General features: G+C 42.2%; 1 protein-coding gene across 3 annotated transcripts in view; it reads left to right on the top strand.

Moving 5' to 3' along the window:
- shf (Src homology 2 domain containing F) overlaps positions 1-26,623 on the top strand; it is a 182,418-nt gene extending 155,795 nt beyond the window's left edge. For all 3 annotated transcript variants that reach the window (XM_080437693.1, XM_080437692.1, XM_080437694.1), the window contains 3 exons: positions 7,829-8,027; positions 10,178-10,297; positions 24,390-26,623. In XM_080437693.1, the coding sequence (XP_080293819.1) occupies positions 7,829-8,027; positions 10,178-10,297; positions 24,390-24,576 (506 nt within the window). In that variant the 3' untranslated portion in view covers positions 24,577-26,623. The remainder of the gene's footprint in view (positions 1-7,828; positions 8,028-10,177; positions 10,298-24,389) is intronic.
- Positions 26,624-27,962: the final 1,339 nt, after the last annotated feature.

Below are 27,962 nucleotides of genomic sequence, written 5' to 3'. Positions count from 1 at the left end.
ACACACACACACACACACACACACACATGTGTGCATGAGCACGCACTGCAAGACACTAGTTGGGGATTTGTGTATGTGCTTGCCCCGGATTCCTTTCATTGTAATCGCACATGCACATGTTGCGTGAGTGTGTGTGTGCGTGCGTGCATGCGCGCAAACTCCCATCTCTGTTTAACTGCCCCTCAAGGTTTTTGTTCTCCTTGTGGGCCAATCCTCTCCTCAATCTCCTGCCATTCGTGTGTGTGTGTGTGTGCGCGTGTGTATGTGTGTGTGTGTGTGTGTGTGTGTGTGTGTGTGTGCGTGCGTGTGTGTGTGTGTGCGTGTGTGTGTGTGTGTGGGTGTGTGTGTGTGCGTGTGTGCAGAATGAAAGGGGAGGGGGGGATGAGCTTGGCCGACTCGCAGCGATATTCAACCTTAAAACATAACATAACACTGCCATAGTTCCAGCTCCTGTGTTGTGAGATTGATGGCAATCACACAAGTCACGGTCCCCTCCACCCACACACACACTAGAGCAAATAAAATCATAGTGTTTGTTTTGCTGGTAGCCTGGCGTCAGGAGCTATACTGTATACTGTAAGTAAACAATCTGAGTACTTGTTCCACGGCTGCTGTAGAGCCACGCTGTAAAAATGGACCTGTGAGCATCCACTTCTACACTCAGTTCTGTCACTCAGGATGTTACTGCGTGCTAGCAGGATAGAAGCTCGTCTCTGACAAGTAGATTCCCATTAAAAGCTCAGATTTTTCTCATCATTCGTGAGCCAATTCGTAGCATCAATTTTGCACATTCCCCTGGCCCGTAATGACGGTAGCTCTTGTCAGCTTTTTATACACACAGTGTATATTACATTTTCCACTTCCAGCACATTGTAAAATGTCAAGCAATAATAATTCAGTAAATCTTAACAGGCATAAAGAGACCCTAGTAGCAAACGCCAGGGATTCAGCCGAATCCCCCCGCAAGTACGCAGATGGCCCATGTGCATCTAGCATGACCCCCAAACCACAAAATAGCCTGGTTGTAAGTTTCAGTTCCCTCAAAAGACCTTAAGACACATGTAGCGCTGTAATGGAGTATGTATAATTTTGAGTGGTTGTTGTACTCCTGACAGCGTGGAACCGCAACTTTCAGATAATGATGATGCTGTAGACAAGATGACACGTTGTTGGATAAAGCCGTTATTTTTTTCGCTCTTCACTCCCATCCTCTCCCCTCCTCTGGGGGACTCGCTCACTTCTTCCACACAATGCTGTGACAGTGACATTTATCTGGGAGGAAAACAGAACAAATAATATGGTGTCCGCGCAGAGCAGTGTTGATTTCGTCGACTAAAACTATGACGAAAAAGGTTGGTCGACTACCTTTTTTCACTGACGAAAACTAAATAAAAAATAAGCTATGATGACTAAAACGAAGACTAAATATATTGACAATTTTGTCAACAAATTAAAACTAGACTTAAATGTGAGGGACGAGTGGAGTAGAGATCCAGTAGAACTAAAAGACAAGTCATTTTATGTTTGCTTGCACTCGGGTGTTGCGCTCTGAAAATAGCAGATCTGCAAGCTCACAACGCGTCGCAGCGCGACGTGTTATGAGCTTGTAGATCGGCTATTTTCAGCATGCAACCAAGTGTAAATTCAGCCATTACGACTCCATCAAGGCACCGCCAAAATACATTTTAGTCGACTAAATCAACTGTAGATTTAGTCGACTATAATCTTATGATATTTAGTCGACTAAATCAACTGTAGATTTAGTCGACTATAATCTTATGATATTTAGTCGACTAAAACTAGACAAAAACTAAAACATTTCAGGTGACTAAAATATGACTGAATTTTATATGACTAAAACTAAATCAAAATTTGCTGTCAAAATCAACTCGGAAGGTTATTTCTTCCTTTCCTGAAAAGTAACAGTTTTGGACATACATGGGTTTCAGCTTGACAGCGACGATATGTCAAGTCAGAATGAGAGAGAGAGAAAGAGAGAGAGAAAGAGAGAGAGAGACATTGTGTGTCTATGTGTTTGTGGTCTGTCAGGGCTGATGGGGACGACGGGGCTGCAATCACACATCTCACCGTCCCTTCTTGGTCAGTTTCCATGGAAACACTATCTGTCACCCATACACATACATTCCACGTACTCCAAATATACTGTATACAGCAGTTAATGTGCCGTTCTGCTAAAGACAGTTTATCACATTTTTTATCATTTCACAATATTACAAAAAAAAAAAAAAAACCTGAAACCTGAACCCGCCAACGTGCCACATTTCGACACGTTGTGAGCTTGTACATCGGCTATTTTGTACAAATAGGGTTAAGTCATCCTTTATATTTTTAAGTTTGGATCTTCTGCTCTGGGGAGACACCAACGGTATCTTCTTGGTCTGGAGCCGTAAAAGTATGTGAACCCCTGGGTTTAGTAAACTCATGTAACATTTTTTCAATGTCTTCTATAGGGGTCTTTTTATGCAATTAAATTGGAACAACAAAGCCAGATCACTGAGCTCAGAATGATGACAGTGCTACATCTCCGCCCTTTGCATGGGCTTCTTCCACAGGGTTGGGACAACACTTTGCCCTGTTGTCATGCAAAAGCCCAATTTGGCTGCCATTTGGGGACTTCAACCATAACTGGCGACAGAGCACAATAGTGCAGAGGGCAAGATAACAACGGTAGCCTAGTCACTTGGAATAATGATTTCCGTGAGTGGAGTTTATGTTTAGAGGAATGCACCACTGAGCACAGGGCCAGCGAGTTCAAACTGAGGCACATCGGCACAGGAGGCGAAGGGGAGCCCCTGGTGGTTTGTAGTAGAATAGCGACCACTCTATTTTTAGACATTTTTTTACCTGCGGTTGAATCATTGATTCATTGTGGATCCAGCATTGACACAGATAGGCTACACATTCTCATTGGAAGTTGTAGAATAGCTGAGGGGGAAACCAGTGCAAAGCCAGCTTTGCCTGGGTAAAAAAAAAATATCTCCTTTGTACAATGTTAGGGCTGGGCGATTCGACTTCAAATCAATATCACGATTATCTCAAACTTTTGCCTCTATTACGATTAATGAATGATTATATTTAAAAAAAAGTAAGATATAGCAGATATACAAGCTCACAACCTTATCTGAAACTGGGCCATAGCGTGTATGGAAACAAATCCAGAACCTGTGAAACACTTAGTTCTTGAAGTCAAAAAGTGCCATTTGTGTATCGCTGTGAGTGAAATGACTCGTGAGTCAGTCAACAAAACCAATGTCACCTTGTTCACTGAATGAAATGAGTGATGATGGAGGTGGCCTCTCCCTCAGTGACTGTGTGTCCCCGCAAACAAACCACTATTTCGTTCAGAGAACAACCTCTGATTCTGGAGGTGGTCTCTCTCGCTCAGTCACTGTGACTCGAGCCTTCACTCAGTGGAAGAACTGTAATCCATGCAGGGAAATGACCAGCAGCAACACATACAGTACAGTATAGTGCAAAACAACACAAGTAGAGTATAGAAACAAGTAACAATAAAACAACAATTATGTGTGATTTAAAGCATCACACATCATTTTGACCATCATGTCAAAATGTTTGTCAGATCCTGTGTCTAGGTGAGACATGACCTTTGACATGATCTAAATGTCTCAATAGAGGCTTTAAGGCAGAACAAACAAAGAAAAGAACGAGTGGCAGAACAAAATATATACAGTATATGAATGTCAAGAAAATTACAAATAGCATTAAAATATGCAGATTCAATCAATATGAAATCACTTGTTCTGCTTACTTGAGTTACTGTAGTCAGTGAACAACCTTTCAGTTCTCTAGTTAAACGAGGTCTGTTGAACTGAACGATTTAGTGAACGAATCATTTAAACATATCTTTTGAGTGAGCTGATTCTAATTATTCGGTATACTGAAAAGAATGACGATGCCCATCGCTATCAGCTTTGGCCTTTGGCCCTCTCATTTAGTAGTAAATGAATAAACAAATACATCGATGAATAGATAGATAAATATATAGCTAATAATAGATGTTTAGGTTTGCTTAACAGATCTGTAAATACATGATTTGAGTCCAGTGCACAAGATGAGCTTAGAGACCCTGCCACAGTAGCATACAGTCTGTCTCCCCTCATTTACTCCCTCCTGTCTGTCAGTACATGCATGTCCCTTCTCGTGTCTAAGGTGTTGCAACTCGCATGCATAAATGTGTTGACATCCAGTTGTCTCCTGTAACTTATCTACATTGATTGATGCTTGTTGCTCCATCCGTTTGGACACTTGGCCAGCTTCCAGCTGAATGTAACGCTATCCTCTGAATGGAAATGTACGTGGACTAGACAGCTGTTAGGCCTGTCCACATCGACATGTTGTTGTGCTCACAGTGCCTGTCTGTCTGTCTGTCTGTCTGTCTGTCTGTCTGTGGCCTCAATGTTCAGTCAGGGTAATTATATACTTAGTGAATCAGAGTTGTACTTGATGCGTTATTTTTCGATCTGCACCAAATCTCTTCGCCAAAAATAGCAGATCTTCAAGCTCACAACGTGTCTCGCGGTGACACGTTTTGAGCTTGAAGATCTGCTATTTTTGGGGAATGTTCCCCCCCCCCAGCATAGGGATGCTGGGCTTCAAGTGGTCAAACACCAGAAGCCATTCATGAGAGCTGTGAAGAGGCTATCATGGGTAACCAGAAGGCTCGCCCCAAAACACACTCGCCCCTGTTTTTTTGGCGGACCAGTGGTTCTTGTATTCTTGTATTTGTTTTACTGAGGATGAGGTTAGAAATAAGTTTAGCGTTAGGCATAGTTTTACTGAGGTTACATTTAGGAATAAGGTTGGGTTTTGGCACCGTTTTACTGAGGTTACGTTTAGGAATAAGGTTAGGTTTAGGGCGGCATAGTTTTACCGAGGTTAAGTTTAGGAACACCATGGTGAATACCGCCGGATTTGCGGGGCGAGCGTTTTGGTATTCCTATCATGCACTTTGGTAGAGGTTTGGGTTGTATAGTTACCTTGTCATGATGTAACTTGTCCAATTGGTGACATATGTTGTGCAGTTTATTAGACATGCATAACCCAAAAATATCTCCTCATTGACTTCCATTGTACAGAGAAACAGATCTCAAAGTCATTCTTTTAGCACGTAAATTAATGCAAACAAAGCTCATTCTGAAAATATATAACATCACAAAACCCAGTATGGCATTTGTTATGCCTTTTGCATGCTGTAAATGCAAGGATAATGCATTTCCTGGCCTCTTTGCATCAGACTGAGAAGATGCAGTATAGCCTGGGTATTTGTGAGATATACAGTACCACTGAGGTTGTTCTATGATTATAAATGATGGGAATCAACATTTTAATAAGGTTTGTGTTGAAAAACGGCAAACATATCCCTCTAAGTTCAAGCTTTAAACAGCCAGAAGCTCTCCAGCTGCGTCCATAAACGCGTTTGATGTAGGTGGCTGACCTCGGTCATTGTAAGGGAACCATGGCAGTGCCTCTAAATAGGCTCTTTTCAAAGGCAAGGGTGCTGCGACATCAATTACAGAGATGGATGGCAGGAGAAAAAAAAACACCAAATCAAACACACACACATGTTTGTATTACTGTAATTGTGAGGACATCAGCACTTACGAAGGTGATTTTATAAATGCCAACCCTAACGCTAAAGCCGAAAATAGCACATCCACAAGCTCACACAACGTGTGAGCACTGGCACGCTCACAGTGGTCATGCATGTGTGAGCACTGGCACACAACTTGGCATAACTCATATATCAGGCATAACTCCAACTCTCACCCCTAAACCTAACCTACAAATGCCTAATCCTAAATGTAATCCAACCTGAATATCTTCCTAATTGTAATATTAACTCCTCAACTCTTTTTTTTCTTTCTTTTTTTTTTTTACCAAAAACAACCATTTCTCTTTCTCAGGAAAATGGTCCTCACAATGGCCATTTCTCAAATTATACATTTTATACATTTGAAAACTTGTGAAATGGGATCTTCTGCATAATGAGTACTTTCTACTTTTGGTACTTTAAGTACATTTTGATCCCAATACTTTTGTACTTTTACTTGAGTACATTTTGAATTCCGGACTTTTACTTGTAACAGAGTATTTCTACATTAGACATTAAAAAACATTTGGGTACCGTACGTTTTCCACCACTGCACAAGTGTAGTAATACAAGTACACACACTCACACTCACACCCATACATCACTACTAGGCTTTTCCCAAATTGATGCTTTTGATCTACACAGCCGCTTATCCAAAGCCTGAAATTCAGTTGACTTTCAGACCTCTCTAAACGCCCGCTAACTCGTGCAGCGCTCTCTCGTTGGCCTTTATAAATAGTGTGTAAACGTTTATTGAGTCTGTGTTTGATTCCAGAGCAGCTCAGACAATTATAGCCGTGGTCAGGGTCGTTTTCAAATCAGCATTCAGAGGTTGTTAATGGAGCTGGTCTGATCTTCAGTTGACCATGGTTGTATTGAAAAACCTAGCCGAGTGATTAATTCCGTATTATAGGTGTCCGTCCTTGTGCCTTCGTTGTGAGTGTGTTTGTGTGCGCGCGTCTGTGTCTGTGCGTGCATTTCTATTACATTGTGGGCGTACGATACAAAGGCTTTGTTGGATGTTTGTGGGATGTAATGTTATTTTCCTCTCTTGCTAAAATGCTTACACGGTGAAACCCAATTGATTTTTGCTTCTTTCTCTATTGTGTGGAGTGTCCTTCAGTTGGATGAGTTGTACCAAATGACTGTGCGTGCGTGCGTGTGCTCGTGTGTGTGTGTGTTGAAACGGTGTCAATCTCCCACACACACTTCAGTGCTCAGTGGAAACTTCTACACAAGTCGATAAATCTAATGGACACGATTCGAACTCGGTCACTGATGCAGTGTGTTTGGCTGTCAAGCCCACAGGAGCATAATGTTCTCAAGATCCTGAAACCTGCAGTGAAAGTGTGAGGTTTGTGTCATTGATTAGTATTGAGCCTAAAGCCTTGTGAGGGTTGTACAAAGCTATGGATGAATGAAATGTTGTTTTCGGTTCATGAGGACAATGGACACTGGAGGCCGCACACCAACTATAATGTAAAGGCAACTTTATTTGAAAAAGCTCGACAAACTTTCGATCGTTCCTTCAGGTCGTTTCAAACTGACCTGAAGGACATCCATTCATTGCAGATCGAAAACGTTGTCAAGCTTTTTCAAATGCATGCATCTTTTTTTTCTGATAGTGGGTGGATTTCACATAATGGCCTCACATAAACACTCCATGGTCATAGTGGACTAATGGTGTTGTTGACATAGAAGTGAGTTTTTGATACGGCTTGGCCCCATCCCTGAGTAATCCAAAATGGGTTTTTGACTGGCTTCATCATACTTCAATTTCATCATCTGTTCCTGAACAATGTCCTTTTAGATCAGTAGTTCTCAAAGTGGGGTCCGGGGACCACCAGGTGTCCATGAAGGGGTTCCAGGGGGTCCCCAGTAAGATTTGCTAATATAGCACCACAATCAGTTTAACCACTTTAATCCTATTTTATACTTTGGCTATTTCATCGGCTATAAAAACAAAACAAAAAAGGAAACATCTTGAAGAAATGTGACAAATTTTGAATAATTTAGAATTTTTTTACATGACCTTTTCTCTTATGGGGGGGTGCTTGGCACAAAACCTTTTCAGATGGGGGGGGTCCACAGCCACCAGGTACATATCTATTTGGGGGTTTCCTTGACATGAAAATGTTTTGAGAAGCAGTGTTTTTAGATGATGTCTAACTCTGGGCTCCTTTTTCCTCATGACAGTCCAGTTCGATGGCGTGGACAAGTCTCACATGTCGCCCACCAAGGAGGGCAAAGGTCGGCCACCTCAGCGTCACTCCAGCGGGTGTCTGGTCAACACCAAGATGTCCTCCCTGGACCACAACAAGATGTCCTCCCTGGACCAGTGCAGCTCGTCCATGGGAGAACGCATCGACCCCTCCATGCCCCTGGAGAGCCAGTTGTGAGTTGCTTTGTTCTAGATCAGGGTTTGGGTAACGGTTGTTACTATAGTTGGTCTTTATAGTTGGTGTGAACCAGTGTTGATTTTGACAGCAAATTTTGATTTAGTTTTAGTCATAGTCTTTTGAATAAAATTCGATTTAGTTTTAGCCATATTTTAGTCATCTGAAAAGTTTACATTTTTGTCTAGTTTTAGTCGACTAAATATCATAAGATTATAGTCGACTAAATCTACAGTTGATTTAGTCGACTAAAATGTATTTTGTCGGTGCCTTGATGGCGTCGTAATACCTGATTTTACACTTGGTTGCATGCTGACAATAGCCGATCTACAAGCTCACAACGTGTCGCAGCAGCGCGACTCGTTGTGACCTGCTATTTTAGATCTGCTATTTTTAGAGAACACCCGAGCGCAACCAAACATAAAATGACTTGTCTTTTAGTTCTACTGGATCTCTTCTCCACTAGTCCCTCACTAACATTTTAGTCTAGTTTTTATTTGTTGATGAAATTGTCAATATATTTATATATTTTGTTTTTGTCAGTGAAAAAAGGTATTCGAAGAACATTTTTCTTCATAGTTTTAGTCTACAAAATCAACACTGGTGTGAACTCTGCCATCCAATTTACTTTTTAAAACTATATTCTTATAGTTATAGTGCTCAGTGTGAATGACCCTTTAACCGTTCATTGTTTAGCGGAGTCCCTTTGGGCTCTATGCTAGTGTATTGTCTGTTTTCGCTCTACATTAAATATCGTTGCAGAAAATTGCAGATCTACAAGCTTACAAACTTGTAAGCTTGTAGATGTGCTATTTTCTGCAAACGTTGTCCGCAGAATACGGATGCTGGGGTTTGAGTGGTTAACCTAGGCTATAGTATGTTCACACACTGGCAGCCCAAAGGCAAATAACAGCCATTTAAAATGCAATCAAATAAAAAATGCAATCAAAATACAGATTCAAGGGGTGAAAGCAATAATATTATGAGAGCAGACAGGCAGACACAAAACACTGTTCTGGTCTCTACCACTATCAACTAACAAGTATTAATTCCATGTCAGCCATAAAGGGAAAACGTCGATGGAGACAATTGAAAGATGGATGTGTGAGAAAAACAGTGGTGGAAAAAGTACTCCGATATTTTACTTAAGTAAAAGTAGCAATACCACAATATAGAAATACTCTGTTAGAAGTAAAAGGCCTGTGTTCAAAATGTTACTTGAGTAAAAGTACAAAAGTATTGGTTTCAAAATATACTTAAAGTGCCAAAAGTAAAAGTACTAAAATGTTTGAAAATAGCAGATCTACAAGCTCACAACGCGTTGCGATGCGACGCGTTTGTGAGCTTGTTGATCGGCTATTTTCAAATAGCCTAGGTATAAAATAGGGCTAAAGTGGTTCATGTATGTTTTATAAAGTAATAATTTATATTTGCAAAGTAACTAGTAACTAAAGTTTTCAAGTAATTGTAGTGGAGTAAAAGTGCAATATTTGCCTCTGAGATGTAGTGGAGTAGAAGTACTCCACTAAAGTAAAAATTGCTCAAAATTGTACTTACTGTAAGTACAGTACTTGAGTAAATGTACTTAGTTACTTTACACCACTGCTTACAAGTATTAATGCCATGTCGGCCATTAAGGGAAAACGTCGATGGAGACAATTGAAAGATGGATGTGTGAGAAAAACAAACAAACAATTGAGACATTGATTTCCACAACAGAGGGTCTAACCTAATATTAGGATATTGTTCTTATAGAATACACATAGAATGATGCATTTTGACCACTTAAGCCCTATATACCTTGTCATACGACAAATGGCAAAAATGGCAAGAAATAGCTAAAATAGCCTATCAACTACTAGCTGGTAGATACCCTATTATTGAAAGAAAAATATAGAATTGAAAAAATATAAACCAAAAATGTTTTAAAATTTGCACAAAAAGGGACAACGGGTTTAATATGGTTGAATGGAAATGTTTACTCATTGTTCGAACCTCATTTTTCATCATCAGCACCAAGACGGGGAGAATAATAAATACATGTCAGTGATGAAGGTTTCCATTCCCTTTGTTTCCCCCTCTCTTCTCTCCTCTGGTCATTCTCTCCATTCTTTTGTTCCTCTCCTCCTCCTCCTCCTCTGTTGTTCAGCTGGTACCATGGAGCCATCAGTCGGACCGACGCCGAGTCGTTACTGAGGCTGTGTAAGGAGGCCAGTTACCTGGTCCGGAACAGCGAGACCTGCAAGAACGACTTCTCCCTCTCCCTAAAGTAAGAGCACAACCGCTACACGTGTGCGTGCACACACACGCACACACACGCACACACACACGCGCACACACACACACACACACACACACACAGATATTTGGTATTTTCCGAACTTCTCGTGTAAGAAAAGCCTCGGGAACGTAATTTCTCCCACGATCAAACTGAGCTCCAGAGTCATCAACAGCCAATGTACTGCGGCTATTTTCAAATATCTTAAGTACAAATAGTTTTAAAGTGGTTAAACTGATTTTTATGTTGTATTAAATAATTTTGCTGGGGACCCCCTGGAGCCCTTCAAGGACCCCTGGGGGTCCCTGGACCCCACTTAAAGAACCACTGTTCTATGTGTCCGAGCAGACACTACACCCTTTATATGTTTCCTGTAGGCAACACTGGACTATGAAAGGCGAAGATCTGCTCTCCATTTGTGTACATGTGTGCTCCCTGTTTTAAACACTACATAAACACCGGTTATGTAGGTTCTTGCAATGGTTGAATCATGTCCACCGATGAGCCCAACACATCCTGGCAGTATGTGTAATAATCTAGTAGTTGACCAATCACTAAGCCTTTTTATTAATGAGAAACCGATATGGTATGGTGCTTTCAATATACTCTCTGTGCGTCATGTCTGACAACAGACCTGCTTGACTTGTTTTAACGAATTTAGTTTGTTTATACAATGAAGAATGATCAGATCGCTTCCATGAGGCTGTTCCTCTCAGCACACAGATCACAGGCAATTAACTTGTCATTTCAGCCCTGGCAGGAGACTCAGGCTCACAGTTATAATGGAGTTAAGCTGCATGCACACTTGATATCTCATGTTTATTCTAATGCATTTGAACGTGTGACGTTCAAATGGTGTTCTTTTGATTTAAAACCAAAGTGGTCAGGGTGACGACCCATAGGTTTACGCCTATTTCTCTGTTACATTTAGTGTTGCTTGAAAATATGAGCAATGTGTTTTTGACAGTTAGCTTCTTTAGGCGGGATAGAAAACGTCACATTTTCGGGGGAAATATGAAACCCTAGTGTGCACAGGTGAACACACGCACATGCGCACACACACACACGCATGCACGCACACGCACACAAAGCCCTTACACCTATCGCTTTATGGCAGGACACAGACAGTGGAAAATAATCGTTGCTGTCGGGAAGAGGATCTCCATATTTAAACTTTTGTATGTTTTCAGTAAATTGATGCCCTACTTCATCATACAAGAGTGTAGCACAAAAAAAAGTAGTGAAAACAGCAGATCTACAAGCTCACAACGAGTGGCGATGTGACACGTTGGACATACAAGGTTTCCACCCGACAGCGACGCTAGTATCTTCTTGTTTAACCTCTTCTACCGTAGCCTGCTGACTCAGCGTCACTATGGTAATGGTCTTCACCTTGCAGACCCCCACTCGCCCGCATCATACCTTCCTGCTGCCTCTCACCCCCCCCCCCCCCCTTCCCCCCAGTTACCTCCTCCTGCCCCTCGCTGTCAGTTGGAAAGCTTGTATGTCCAAAAAACGCTGCTTATGGAAAAAAAAAGAACCTGAACTCCAATGGATCCAATGTAGTTATTATTTAGTCACTAGTTGTTGCTACTTTTCATCAGTGGTGGAAAAAGTACTCAAATGTTTTACTTAAGTAAAAAATATCAATACTGCAATGTTGAAGTACTCTGTTACAAGTTTTTTTTAAAAAGTACAAAACTATTGGTATCAAAATGGACCAAAAAATTTACCAAAAGTAAAAGTACTAAAATAGCCTATGTATAAAATAGGGCTAAAGGGGTTAATGTATGTTTTATAATGTATTAATTTATATCTGAAAAGTAACTACCGTAGTAACTAAAGTTTTTAAATAATTGTAGTGGAGTTAAAGGTACAATATTTGTCTCTGAGATATAGTGGAGTAGAAGTAAAAGTAGACAATTGGAAATACTCCAGTAAAGTAAAAGTGCCTCAAAATTGTGCTTAAGTACAGTACTTGAGTAAATGTACTTAGTTACTTTACACCACTGCTTTTCATTGGTTAAATATTGATAATACACACAGAAACACGTTCACTTTCAAAATTGCAGATCTACAAGCACAACGCGGCACATCACGACGCGTTGTGAGCTTGTAGATTGGCCACTTTTTCTACTTTTGCGTGACGACAAAGTGGGGCGTTGATTTATGAAAAAAGCAAATAAAAATGGAGATACAAGTTTTCTGCCCGACGACAACAAATTGCTGATGTGCCCAGAAACCCAGTTAATGGTGACCCTGCATCGGTGACCCCACCCGACCCCCTACCATGTCCAAGCGGAGGGCTCAAAGGGAGCTTTTCTCTTGATTGGGTTAGTGGAGTCTGACATTTGGTGGAGGTGAGTTTGGCGTTAAGGGACGTAGTACTCCCCCGCCTGCCGTGCCGTCACATCCCATCGGCTTGACGGGGAGGTTTGAGGCCAGCGGGGGATGCAGACGCTGGGGGAGGATGAATGTCACATCACTACCAGGAACCACCACGCTACCTGACACACCGGCGGGGACTTAAAGGACACTAGTGGCCCAGCACCACGCTTACACTGACTGTCTGACATACATAACTCCATGAGGGAGCCTTGAATTATGGAAATTGTCGCCGTCGGGCAGAAACCTCTTTTCTCTAGATTCTAACTTTTTGTGTTTTTTCGTAAATTAACGCCCTACTTGATCGTACTAACAAAAGTATAAAAAAAGCAGATCCGAAGGTTTTGAGCTTGTAGATCTACTACTTTTGATACTATTGAATATGAATCCTGAAAAATAACGGTTTTGGACATATGAGGTTTCCACCCGACAGCAACGATATGCAACGATCAGCTGTGGAATTCTGGCGTGCTTGTTCACACATTGTGTTTTTAAAGTTGTACTTTACGGTTCCTTTTTCATTTCGAAACAGGATGATACCTCCTTAAAATAATGGCCTATGTCACATTTGCAATTATAGTCAATATTTATTCAGGTCATTACTTTAAGAAGGTGACGAGGATTGACTGCCTTTACATGCAAATATGTAATACATGTGGGTTTACAAGAGAGATGAGATACACGTATGAGACGCTTAGATATGATATTATACTAGATCATTCCTTTGTTATTCATGCTGAACCTCAGCCTTGATTTTCCCAGCTGGTCTAGACGAAAGGCCAACCTCTCTAAAACTTTACGCTGCCATCCGCTTGGATGGACTGCAAGCAGCGCATAGGCATGGCCCCATGCTGGGTGCTGGGCTGGACAGCACGCACCACACAAAGAGGAGCCTGTGTGCTCTGAATCAACGGCTGTTGGTTCGCCATGCCTCGGTTGCAGCCGTCACATGGCGCGGTTTGACCTTTTAGCCAAGCCCAGGCGCTTTCCTCTGCTCTGTGTGGCTGCTTGACCCCGTGACCTTTCTCTTTACTGCCAGACGGGCTTTGATGGGGCCAAAGGTCGCACGTTGTAAGCAATGCTTGAGTGCTGTGAGGCGTAACGGAGCCGACGGTTCCGGTTTCACACTGATCTGCCACCCGATTGTCCTTCCTCTCTAAACTGGTGAGACCAATGGATTGGAAAGCTGTAATAGTGTACTCGCACAACAGACCATTCACAAATTCATTAGATGGCTTGGCATACACCCACAGCAGAAGGATGATATTAATGAGCACATTTCTCGAAGCTTTTTGTACGTGCCTGTCTGTGCGGCTCTGTTCTGTTGCTGTGTATTTGCATGGCAAACATCCTGTGCCTGCGGTGCCCCATCTGAATGTGTGCGCTTGTTACTCCGGCACGGATAGAAAGGAAACAGAGAATATTGTCTAGGCTGCAGGGTTTGTCAGTTGGAGAACAGCCGTTTGATTCTTAGGAAGAGGCCAATGCTGCCATACCGCCAAAACACGCGGGCACGATCGAGGTGACACAGAGTTCAGCCTGCTCGTGTTCCGTACGAGCCTGGTTCCCCCTGGTGCTGCCGCCTATATGGAGCCCTCGGTGGAGACCCGGCGTGTGGATCGGGTACATCTGGGGCTGTTGAAAGATTCATGAGGCCATGAGGCGGCACGTTTGTGTCTTGCATCATTGATGAAGACACAGACTTGGACGAGACCTCAGACTCCAAAGCATTTGGGACCGAAGGCGAAGATTTGCTGTGACCGTATCTTTTCCTCGGCTCCTTTGGCCCCTCTTCCTCTGCCAATCCCCCACTCCCCCCTCCACCACCTCCACCCCTCGTTTCTCCCAGCCTTTGAGGAGGAGAAAAAGCCTTTTAGGAGTACTGTATGAAAACACATTAAATGCTTCACAGTGTCTTCCTCCTGTGTACCCCGAGAGAATGGACTTCACACAGCCTGCCTCTGCTGGCGGAACGAGAAGATTTTGTTCCCCAAATTATGCTTGAAACCACAGCAGCCAAATGGGAAAATAAACCACCTGCTGAATGAATTATCCAGACTATTTGCATCAGCAACTGGCATTGTCTGGCGTGAAGAGAGTTCAAGAGTGTGAAAACGCGGATGTGAGAATAGAATTCTCTTGTCTGGACGTGCTGTAGTTCAATTCATCGTGCTTCTGAAGTCCCTCTGCCCATGAAGTGCATTGGACACATCTGACCGAGATGGGGTGTGTTGATGTTCCCTGGTTTACACTGCTTTATTTTACTTTCAAGCTGGCGTCCCTATTTTGGCCATGTTACTGTATGTAGCATTTTCAAAAATGTCATACAGGGTTTTTGCACAACAAACATAAAAGTATAAAATAGGGCATAAGTGGTAAAGTCCTTTAGAAAAGTTCTTGTGATCTAGTGGCACACTCAGATTGCGCTGCTGGCATACTAAAGTGAATAATAGATCACACAAGATATCTTGAGGCCATTAACTCTGGATCATTGTCTGATCAATCGGTGAGTTTGAGCTTGTCCAGTGCCATATATTTATAGCTTCTAGAAGAGCATGATTCATATGACAATTCAATACGATGGGGGGGGGCAGAGATAAGCTGTGATTGCTGCCAGGCCTTTGGTTCCCCGCTGTGCGGGCCACAGGGTTCTAATCATAACATCCACCTCAATAAACGGGACACAAGGCCTCCCAGTCCCGCTGAAATTAATCCTGATTAGACAGTAAAAAGCCCCCGATCAGAGGGATATGATAACGACACAAAGGGCTCATCCACTCAAAAATAGCCCCCATATTGGCGTTTTCTGCAGCTGTGCTCTGTTGTTGCCCCGTTGTCTTGGTTTCTGTCTCTGTGGGGCTGAAACACGATAAGCGGAGCTAAACGCTGGCCGGGAAATCAGCCGGGCATCTAAAAAAACGTGCGTATCGATGTGTTTGCCTTTTTAAGTGTGGCTCCATGTAACCTGAGGCTTGTCTTTTAGCGGTGTGTTCTGTATGTATTGTATTAGAGCCCACCCGATGCCAGAGGTTGTGGTCGATAAAAAGTTAAATTAAGTATATACAGTATCAAACTTCAACGTATGAAAAGAACCTTCAACTTTAATTAATCAACTAACAAGCAAATTAAGCAAATAAAAGACAGCCTGATGGGCAAACTCCAAGCACACTACCGATGTGCAAGCACAACGTTTAAAATGCCTTTAGTGTCTTGGGGAATGTAACACATTTTTTAATCAAATGAAACCGCCAAGGGGACGCCGACCGGCGGCGACCGGTTCTCCGGGGCGTGGCTAAAGAACATTTTACAAAAGAACGGCAGCAGAACACCCACAGAGAGCTGCATAGACCTGTAGAAATGTGCCCTGCGCTGATAATGAGTGTACTTTTAAAGGCGCAGAGAGCTAGCGAGGCGTGAAGTCAGGAGGCTCACAGCTGTGCTTAATGCTTTTATAGCCCAGCAAGCCTGATATGCGTGTCTCTCCCTCAGCTCTCCTTTAGAGAAACATCACAATCATAGCACCTCATGAGACATAGCATTCTCTCTTTGTCAATCTGTCCGCCCCCGCTCTCCCTCGCCTTCTCTCTCTCTCTCTCAAGTACTAATTACCTTATTTTCACCTTCATCCTTGCACTTTACACTTCATGTGATACTTCCATTTCGGTATCGTTCGTTCACTCTATCCTGTCATGTTTTTTTAATGACCCTGTCTGCCTGTCTGGGCGCAAGCGAACACAAGAGCAATTGGTCTCATCTGCAGAAGTATAGAGTAATCTCACGTTGTGTAATTACCATTTTATTATGGTGGCTTTATTGATGGATGTCCCCTAATTGAACCTGTACATTCTTAGCTTGTCTCCACTTCAGGGTTATCTATGTGCCTGTTTCTCTCTCTCTCTCTCTCTCTCTCTCTCTCTCTCTCTCTTTCTCTCTCTCTCTCTCTCTCTCTCTCTCTCTCTCTCTCTCTCTCTCTCTCTCTCTCTCTCTCTCTCTCTGTGTGGCTTGGTGAGACAACACAGCCGGAGGGTATACACATGCAATTAGGAGATAAGTAAAGGATGGGCCTGCATCACGCGGAAGATGGAGAAAAGCCTGTGTCTTGTTCACAAATAATGTCCATAACCACGCATGCACACGCGCGCACACACACACACACACACACACACTACACATACTGCTCATGCATGCATGTACACAATGACCTTGAAAATAAATCTTTATTAATATGGTGAAGGTATGTCTGCTTTATTAGACAGTATTCAGTGGGAAATAATAATAATAATAATAATAATAATAATAATGATAATGATAATAATACATTATTTGCATAGTGCCTTTCGAAACCAGGTTACAAAATACCAGCGGTGGGAAAAGTAAATTTCTTTACTTAAGTAAAAGTATCAATACTGCAATGTAGAAATACTCTGTTACAAGTAAAAGTCTGGAATTCAATATTTACAATACAGTAAAAGTACAAAAGTATTGGTATCAAAATATACTTAAAGTACAAAAGTAAAAGTACTCGTTATGCAGAATGTCCCATTGCACAAGTTTTCAAATGTATAAAATATTTCTAAAATAGCAGATCTACAAGCTCACAATGCGTCGCATCGCGACGCATTGTGAGCTTGTCGATCGGTTATTTTCAAATGGCTGAAATGTATATAGGGCTGAAGTGGTTAATGTATGTTTTGTAATAACAAAATCTACAAAGTAACTAGTAAGTAAAGTTTTCAAATAATTAGTAAAAGTACAATATTTGGCTCTGAGATGTAGTGGAGTAGAAGTAAAAGTATTGGAAATTGGAAAAACTCAAGTAAAGTACAAATACCTCAAAATGTTACTTAAGTACAGTACTTTGCACCACTGCAAAATACTGTATCTTGGAGGGGTACTGTGTGTGATAAAGATCAGTAGCATATTCCAAACCCCAGCGTTTTGAGAATGAGCAGCGTACACCCTGGTCCACCCAGCCAGCAGGACGGCTTGTGTAAGCACTTTCTTATCAAAACACAGAATATTTTACTTGCTACTTGGTGTCGGGATGTTATACCCATAATCCTACTTTTGCAGACAGAAATAACTATATCTAATCCGCTAAATATCTTGTACACTCTTGTGCCAGTGATCTGCAGTCCTCATGAGAACGCCCCCTAAAGATAAGTGACTACTCCCCTAAGACACTGGGCATGCAGCTACATTCAGTGGTGGAAAGTAACTACCGTAATTTTCGCACTATAAGGCGCACCTGAATATAAGCCGCAGGTGTTTTAATGTTTAATTACCATATGTAAGGGTTCGTGCACAGAGGGGACTGTCGGGAAAGAGATGGCTGTTTGGGGAAGCTCCCATTAACATTTCAACAAACAAGTAGAGATTAAGGGCAGGTACACACTGTAGGACTTTTAAAGTGGTCGGGGGTCGTCTGATCGTTAAGCATTACACACTGCAGGAGTTTATTTCTTGAAATCGTCTGTCATATATCGTTGTGGTTTTCACACTATAGATTGATCCCCGACCAGGGATTACACACTGTAGGATAGTTCACTAAGATGCTATCCAGGATCAGATCCAATACATACATTTGTTTTTATTCCAAGTCATTTTAATCGACGTCTCCCGTGGGCTGTGATGCGTCTCTCTGGGTACAGCCACACAGTTCCGTCTACCCTCCGGAAGACGGACGGTAGACGGGCGGAAGTCCCATACACTCCCATGTTAAGTTTAAAACCGGAAGAACGGTCGCGATAACATGGGAGTGTATGGGACTTCCGCAAGACGGACGGTAGACGGAACTGTGTGGCTGTACCCTCTCTTTCTCTCTCTCTCTCTTCAAGTAGGCTACGCAGCACTAGCGTTGCCATGTCCGCTTATTATAAGCGACTTTGGGCTTGTTTTTTCTGTAAAGTTGCTTGACAGTTTAGTTGCTTATTTGGCCTTGTGTCCTAATGTTGTTTGAACCAGTTGTTTTCAAACATTTTCATGGCAAGGACCCCCAAATTAATATTTGTCTGCAGACCTCCCCCCTTCTGAAAATATGTTGTGCCACAGACCCCCATACAAGATCTGTGTGGATTTGGAAAATATTCGACAATTTCCATCTTTTTTTCTCCAATATGTTCTTCTTTGAAAATAGCCTATCTACAACGTGAGCTTGTAGATTGGCTATTTTCATAAATCCAATGTATTTGTATATACCGTTAAAAGTGCTCATAGTCACTTTTGTTGGGCTTGTTTTCACAAACCTGCTTGCTTATTTCTCTCGCAAAATCTGGCAACACTCACAGACAACGACACACACACACACACACACACACACACACATACAGATCGCTCGCTCTCTGTGTGTCTCTCTCTCTCTATCTCTGTCTGTGCAATAGTCTCAAATAAACAGCCCCCCTTCGAGCACGCTTGCTCACTCTCATTCTGTTTTATAATAATGTTTAACTTAATACAGGACTGGACGGTAACTATGCGGGGGATCTGTTTGTTGTGGTCATGTCCACCGACCTTCCATAGCCACGGTGGCTGTAATGTGCTCTCATTGGCTGTAGCGTACATCTCCTCGCAAGGTGGTCGCAGCTCCTTTCATATTGTATGATATTGTCTGCTGTCCTGTATACTGAGATCGAATCGCATCGCAGCGAAAATGCCGATCAAATGCTCCGATCAAAGCACTCCATTCCAGTACTCCACTCCAGCAGTTCTATGCAGCACTTCTAACCAGCACGCTGTGAAACTTTGCTGACTATGATTCTGGAGAGGTTATGTTCTCTGTTTGAGTAATATCACTTGATCAATCCTTTTTTAACATTTAGTTTTAGCATAAAATCAGTAATAAAAAGTAAGAGCAAAGCGTAGACCGCGATCGTGGCCGCGCACCACATGTTGTACGGGCTGACACATTGTCTGTGCGAGCAACACAGAAGTGCGCAGCGCGTCCAGATCCAGACTTAAAATTCTCCGTCACCGTCATCCACACAAGTATGTTTATAAATACCTTGTGACTGTTAAGTTATATCACCAGCCGATCAAACAATACGATTTGAAACGCAAATGATTTTGGCTGAATTAACAACACTGGCTTTTGCGACGCAGTGGTGTAAATGAATGCCCTTCTAATCTTCATCATCCTACAGCGTCACACAAAAGCAACAAAAGTAGATCTACAAGCTCTATGAGGTTTCCACCTGACAGAGACAATATTATGTACTGTATAGTCCCTGTCACTGCCAACCCTAACCGGTATTGGGGAGGGTGTAGACTACTAGAGACAACCACTTTCTTCTGTCGTTTTTGTCCGTCTCTTCCTCACTCATTCTCCTCTCTCATCCCCTCTCCTCTAGGCCATTGGTTTTCAACTTTTTTCATATCAAGGTCCATTATTTATTCCACATTTAAGCATTTAAGATTTTTTTACTTTATTTTCTAGGGGATGCTAGATTTTAGTTGGGCAGGCGGCCGCCTGCCTTGCCTCTATGGTGGGTACTGATTGGGACGCATTTGGGATAAAAGAGAAAGTGATTTAGACACGCAACAAAATACTTTTCTTTTCTTTTTTCTGAACGGTGTGCGGACCGAGAGGTGTGCGGGGGGCGGGGGGGATCGGAGCGGAGACCCGGGGGGGTTGGGGGTCAACATTAGATAATAATAATAATAAACTTTATTTATATAGTGGTGGACTGTAACCTGTAAAATCCATAGATTTAGGAGGTCCCCTAGTGGCCGTTAGCTGTAAAAATCCATAGATAAGCCGCACCGTTATATAAGCCGCAGGGTCGAAAAATTGGAAAAAAGTCGCTGATTATAGTCCGAAATTTACGGTAAGTACATTTACTCAAGTACTGTACTCAAGTACAATTTAGAGGTAACATTTACTTTACTTGATTTTTTTTTTTTGTTGATACTTCATACTTCTACTCCACTACTTCTCAGAGGGAAATATTGTACTTTTTACTCCACTATACTTATTTGACAGCTTTAGTTACTTTGCGGATTTAGATTATTACAAAACGTACATCAACCACTTAAACCCTATTTTATGCTTTGGATATTTGACAATAGCTCATGTTCATGCATAGCTATAGCATTGCAACCATAGACTGTATAAAAAGAATGGACAGCGTCACGCCATTGGTTTCTACAGACAGTAAATGAAGCCGATTGTTCAGGAATGTGCAATCCGCCATCTTTAATATATACCAAAGGGCACGTCGGAAATCAAACGCTATTGCTTGAGACCAGACATGTGACCAAAGCGGGGGCGGGTCAACCAGACATGTGACCAGGGAACCGGATTGTCAATCAAGAGCGGGGGGTGGGGAATGAATGCTATTGGTTGTGTAGGTTGTCAATCAAATCATCCCGCCCCTCCTGGAGCATAGCCTACTTTATCGTCAATTTTAAAATAAATGGGACCATAATTTAGCAAAACGCATATCATGATGATTGAAAGGAGACTTTAAACTAACGACCGGAAGCATATAGTATTTATGACTATTTTTATTAAGGTAAGAAAACCTAGTCTAAAGTTTGTCAAAAACCCATCCGCTTACAATGAGAGAATATTCTTTCTGACACCTGCAGGGGTAAAACAGCGCCATACAGGCCATTCATATGAACTGTCTCTCTTCCGTATCGGCTTCAATGTAAATATGTCAGGCTGGCCCCTTGATTGCAACACGTAAAAAAAAAAAGAAACATTTTGAAAAAAAATGCTGCACCTTTTACTTTGGTAATGTAATTATATTTCGATGCCAATACTTATGTGCTTTTACTCAAGTCAGATTTTGAATACAGGACTTCACTAGTAAACAGAGTATTTTTTTATTGTGTTGTTGCGACTTTTAATTAAGTAAAATACCTGGGGACCACTGAAGAGAAGACACTGGAGCATGAAGCCGTGATCCTCAACTGATGCAGTGTGTTTGGCTGTGTTTTTCACAACTGCTTCATGATAAATGGATTCTCTTGGGATTTTTCTCTCCCTCTCCTGCTCTCTTCTTGTCTGTGATCAAAGAATTTTTTTTTAAAGGTACTTTATTTCTTGGTGGTATCATCCTGCTTAGAAGCATGGATTTCTGTGCCAATACACTTGTAGTCTACTTTAAGGCAGTATACTTTACGGCTTAAAGGCTTTAAGGCTTAAAGTATACTGCGATAAAGTAGACTTCCGTGATGTCTGAGCAGCATCAGGGTTTTTGGGCGGTGAAACCGCCCCTATATGTGAGGTTTGGATAATTGCACCCCCCCAACCCTGCGCTGTGATTGGCCACCAGTGTACCCCCCTAACCCTGCACCGTGATTGGCCAATCACAGTCTATTCAGGACTGTGATTGGCTAGTGAAACATGACACATGTGCATAGTCCTATAAATAGGACTATGCACTTAAAAAAAAGGCTGGGGAGGCTGTTTGAATTGAAATAGATGTTTTTTTTAAGTTAGGGGTGTACAATGGTTGGTCCACAATATTACTTTTCTTTAAGTGAACTTCCATCACTGTGATGACCACTGTGACCACACCGCCCACTTCACACTGGGTGTGATTTTTTTTTGTTTGTTTTTGGAAAACAAACAAACAAAAACCCTGGATATTTACTTTGAACCCATGAAGACAGTTCTGTGATCCAAAACTGGGTCCTGACCCTTTGTTTGGGAAAGTGCTATAGATTGTATGGGCGTTAGGCTGGTGCTTTGGGAAGGAATTTCCTGGGATGTATTGTCATTATTGTTGTTTTAATAGATTATGATCAACAGCACGCCTGCTTTCTTTTTAATATGCATAATATGAATACGTAGTACGACGACACACAAGAACTGTACAGTTTGTCTACTTTAATGCAGTGCAAAAAAATATAAGCATTTTTTTTAGATTAAAGTTGTCCGTTTTCTTTATTCACATTTTGACAATGATGGATCACATCGCCAGAACTAAAGCAAAAGCCAGAGCTCATTTCGGGCCACAGCACTAAAAATAAAATATAGGTGAACACATTGGGAGTTGAAGTGCTGGGGAATAATCCCATTTGAGTCATTTTCTTTTTTATTCTTCCTTTTTTTCCCTTTATCTCTTTTGTTATTAGTTTTCTTATTGATTCTGTGCTCACAGCATTCCAGTGCCCCTGGGGGTTGCATACAGTATAGGTGCATTTCAATTTATATTTTCAATTTCTATCTGGCTGGGGAGGCTGTTTGAATTGAAATAGATTTCCTGCTAATCTGTGGTAGTGGTGTAGCAACAGAACATACATTTCTATATTAATCTGGGGTAAGATGTAGCAACAGAATATAAAACATTTTGGGATGCTTCTGCACATTGAACCGCCTAAGAAATGTCAGTCAAAAGGTTCAGGTTGTAAGTGACGTTTCTCTTCCTGTGGAAGAGTAAAAAAAAAAATACATTCATTTTACAAAATTTTTTTGCTACTCTATGGGCCCTATCTTGTCGCCTTATCCCTTATCCCTAAACGTATTAGCCATATTTTCATATTTTGAAAAACATTTTAAAATGGTTCATCTACATCGACACCCAAATAAATGTAGTGGGGTAAAAATGACAACATTGTCTCTGAGATTGAGTTGAAGCACTGTATAAAGTATAAGGAAATTGAAAGTTAGTTACCTTACACCACTGAAGCAGAATATTACTGGAAAGACGTAAAACACATTGATCCGATGCTCCTGGAAGTGCAGTGTGAGCGTTTAATTTGCCATGCATTCATTAAGTGCTGTAGTCTTAAGTGGTTCTGCCTGGGTGTTCATTAGCCTCCTGCTCATGCATGGGAAACTAACGCACCTCAGGTAACCCGCCGGCTTAAAGCCCAGCCAACGAAATGGCTTATGATTATGAGAATCTCAGTTGGAGAAATGGATCTCAGTTGGAAGGCCCACCACAGGACTGTGAGATTTTAGGCTTCCTGTCTGCGCTTTGAAGTCTCGAATCTAATGCTGGGTTCACACTGGCCGGTACAAAGCTACAGGCAGCCATTCATTTTTTTAATGGAAGGCAGCACCATTGAAGATACAAAGGGACGCCCGACGTTTGTAGCGACAATGCTGCAATCCAAATTGAGCTTGGCTTCAACTGCAGCTACAAAACGACCAACTGTTGTGATTCTCAACCTGCTGGGCTGTGACGTGATGAGGATACTGCAAGTGGGCCCCCAAATAATTGGCGAAACACTCAGATTTGAATGATAATATAACATTAATATTTTAAAAATAAATGAGTGCTTTTTTGTTTAAAACCACTGGTTTAACCATTCCCACTCACCGTTACTCTTCACGCATAGGGAGATCAGGAGAAAACACCAAACTAGACACAATGATTTTAACCACTTTATCAATTTATATGTTGGTTATTCCAAAATAGCAGATCTACAAGCTCACAGCGCGTCACTTCATGCTGTGCTGTGAGCAGCTGCTATTTTTTACATTACTTTTTTTAAAATATCAAAATGGTTTGGAAACCTTTGAATAATTTTGAATTGTTTTAACATAAATATTTTTCTCTTCTGGGGTCCTTGGCACAAAACATGTTCAGATGGGGGTCCGTGGGCAAATACATATAAATGTGGGGGTCTTTGGCACGAAAAAGTTTGAGAACCACTGACTTACACGATTTCTCTCTCTCTCTCTGTCTCTCTCTCTCTGTCTCTCTCTCTCTGTCTCTCTCTCTCTCTCTCTCCATCCACACAGGAGCAGTCAGGGCTTCATGCACATGAAGCTGTGTCGTACCAAGGAGAACAAGTACATCCTGGGTCAGAACAGCTGCCCCTTCGACAGCGTGCCAGAGATCATCCACTTCTACTCCAGCCGCAAGCTGCCCATCAAGGGGGCCGAACACATGTCCCTGCTGTACCCCGTGGCCATCAGGACACTATAGTGCCGTGGTACTGGGCACTGGTTCTCAACGGTGGGTCCGGGGACCACCAGGGGGTTCCAAAAGGACCCTTAACGGGTCTGTAAATCTGAGTGTGTACTAACGGAATCATTGTTTTCATCTTTGGAACACTTGAGTGTTTACAGTGTTCATTTAACTCTGAGAGCGTACAGACGGAACCAATTGGACCCCCATAAGGGGGGTCTTATTTGGTTGTCTTTACGCTCTCAGAGTGGATGGTCCCCGTAAGGGTCCATTTGGTTCCGTATGTACGCTCTCAGAGTTGCAGACCTGTTGAGGTCCATTTCGACCCCCCCTGGTGGTCTCCGGGCCTGACGTTGAGAAGCGGTGCTATAGTGCCATCATGTAGGGTCACTTCCTCCAGTAAACGGGGTCAGACCTAAACTCGGGCCCCCTGCTGCACTCACCCACCAGGGGGCCCCGCCTCCGCCCCGCCTGTGGCTCCGCCCCACCCTGCCTGTGGCTCCGCCCCACCCTGCCTGTGACTCTGCGTTCTTTCATCAGGAAACCAGGGGTGGAACTCTGAGGCCCCCCCCCCCCTCCCTAAAGGAGCTGGACAGTAGCACCCAAACCTGCTGAATCCCACCCACCCACCTCCCTGCCCCCCCCCCCCCCCCCCCCACTGATTCTACAAACCCTCTGCTTTTTGCCGTTTGCCTACTACACCCATTAGCCATGCATTGTCAGACTTGCTTGCGCGGTAAAATGCAGTGTTAATTTAACCCACGTTAACCCTGGCATGGCCCTCTTCTGGGCATGTCTTTGTAGGTGAAAATGTTCAGAAAATTGTCGAACATTTAAAAAAGATACAAAAGGAAACTTGCTATTCGTCATACGACGAAGTATATACAGGCTTAAAGGAGAATTCCGGACAAATTAAGTGTTATCTTTCATGTCTCGTTACTCACCTAGCGACGTAAAAAGTGGCGTTCTTTTTTTCCATATATTCCCCTGTCGTCATTTTTTAAACACCCTCCGTTGTTATAATGGGAGCGCGTGGGGTAGTGAAGTTCGTCTATTATAACCGACGCAATGTTATTTTTTTCTCTACTACGATTCATTGTAGAGTCTCATGATAGTCAAACATGCGCTGAAAATTCCTGCGAGCCTGCCGTTAATGGCGAACGATTTAACACTGGATGCTTGTTTCTTTCCAGAACCTGGCAACTCGTGTTGCCAGATTCTGGAAACAAGCAAGGTTATAATAGACGAACTTCACTACCCCACGCGCTCCCATTATAACAACGGAGGGTGTTTAAAAAATGACGACAGGGGAATATATGGAAAAAAAGAACGCCACTTTTTACGTCGCTAGGTGAGTAACGAGACATGAAAGATAACACTTAATTTGTCCGGAATTCTCCTTTAAGTGGTTAAATTCCGACGGTGTAAAGAAACAAACCCGGTCTGTTTTTTACACTTTCTGAGTTAAATTAACACTCTGGATTTTACTGTGATTATCACAGAACTGTCAAGATTTTTTACATTTTCATTTCTTATTTATGACAGAAAGACATCCACTTCATAACATCAAAGACTGACATATCTGATCAGTATCTTTTCATTGTTTTATTAACCGATCCCCCATCTCCTTGGCACTTTACACTCTTGACACTTAAAAAGGTACAACATTATGCATTTTGTCACAGAGGATGTACCTTTCCTGTTATAAAGTGCTGTACCTTTTTATTTTCTTAATTTTTTCCCCCCAGAGAGTGTATTAACGCCTATTGTGTTGCACCATGCTTCTTTCATTTGTCTGATTTGGTTAGGCTCTGTTCATAACATGTCGTTGCTGTCGGGGCAGAATCTCCATATTTCAACGTCTTTCGTAAATAAAATGTATTTACGAATCATACGAATGGTGTCACGCAAAAGTTGTCAAAAACAGCCGATCTACAAGCTCACAACGTGTCACCATGTGTCACATCGTGTAGATCGGGCTATTTCTGCTATTATTTCAACCCATTAAGACCTGGAACGCATCTGTGTCATTTTTTGATTTGAGCTAAAAAGCTTTTTTTTACACTTTGGCTATTCAAAAATAGCAGATCTACAAGCTCATAGCGCGGCACCGAGTGCTGCGCTATGAGCTTGTAGATATGCTATTTTTTAAATAAATGTGAAAATCTTTGAAAATATGTATTATTTTAAAGCGAATTTTTTAAACTCCAATCTTTGCTCCTGGGGATCCCTGGAACAAAATATTTTGAGATGGGGGGTCCGCCTTGACAATTATGAAAAAGTTTGAGAACCACTGATGTAGCAACATAAGTTCTTTTTTAGAAGACTGTTGGGATTTAGAAGACAAATTTTGTAGAATCGGAACCTCAGGCCTTAATGGGTTAAATGTCCAAAATATTGAACCAATGAAAAGCATTAACAAGGAGCTTGTGACTAAATAATAACTACATTGGAACACTTCCTGAAAAGCTACAGTGTCGGACATACAAGGTTTCCCCGCCCGAACCGTGCCGATGTGGGGTAATTGTTTATCAAAGGGACCGGACGATTGTAAAACCCGTAACTTTAGGGTCGGGTTGGGGGGGGGGAAGGAACATTTATGAGGCCTATTACAGCAATATCGTTCATATGGGCCTTGTTGGTCGTTCAGTGGCCCAGAATATGAAATAAAGCTGGCCTAGCGTGAACGAACGCTGTGTGTCTGTACTGGTAGCGCTGCAGAACAGCATGGGGCTGAGCACACTGACATCTCTATCTCTTGTCATAAGGCATGCTGTCTGGCCATCCATCAACCTGCAGTGGGGGGGTGGATGGCACCAATGACGCCGTAAGCACCGCAGCACTGAGCCACTCACTGGAGCCTGATGGATGGGTCATCATCAGACCCCCCCCCCCCCCCACACCCACACACACACACTCCCAACCAGTGGTGGACCAAGTATATATCGTCGCTGTCGGGGGGGCAGAAAACCTCTTATCTAGGGCTGTCACCATTACAAATTTAAGTTGACGATTAATTGTCACTAAAATAATTGCGATTAACGATTGAATTATGTGTTTGGCATCGAACGCTGGAACATATGAAGCCTTTTAGGTTTCGTAATCAAACATCGCACAGGGCAGATATGACAAATAACTGAAATATTCAAAGAAATTATTGATTTAACACTTTTACACGTGTTAAAAAAGAAATAGTCGATCTACAAGCTTACAACGCGCCACAAAGTGACGCGTTGGAAGCTTGTAGATCTGCTATTTCTGCTTTTTTGGGGGGAAAATGTTCCATTTTGACATTTATCAACATGGAAATGATTATGACGATTATGCAAAAATAATTGCGATTAGACGATTATGTAATAATTTCCACCCGACAGAGACGATATACTCGAGTAAATACTCGAGTA

Source organism: Gymnoscopelus braueri, assembly GCF_963280865.1.
Source record: "Gymnoscopelus braueri genome assembly, chromosome: 1".
NCBI lineage: Eukaryota > Metazoa > Chordata > Actinopteri > Myctophiformes > Myctophidae > Gymnoscopelus > Gymnoscopelus braueri.
The sequence above is the reverse complement of the archived record's forward strand: the minus strand, read 5'-3'. Positions and strand labels throughout refer to the sequence as shown.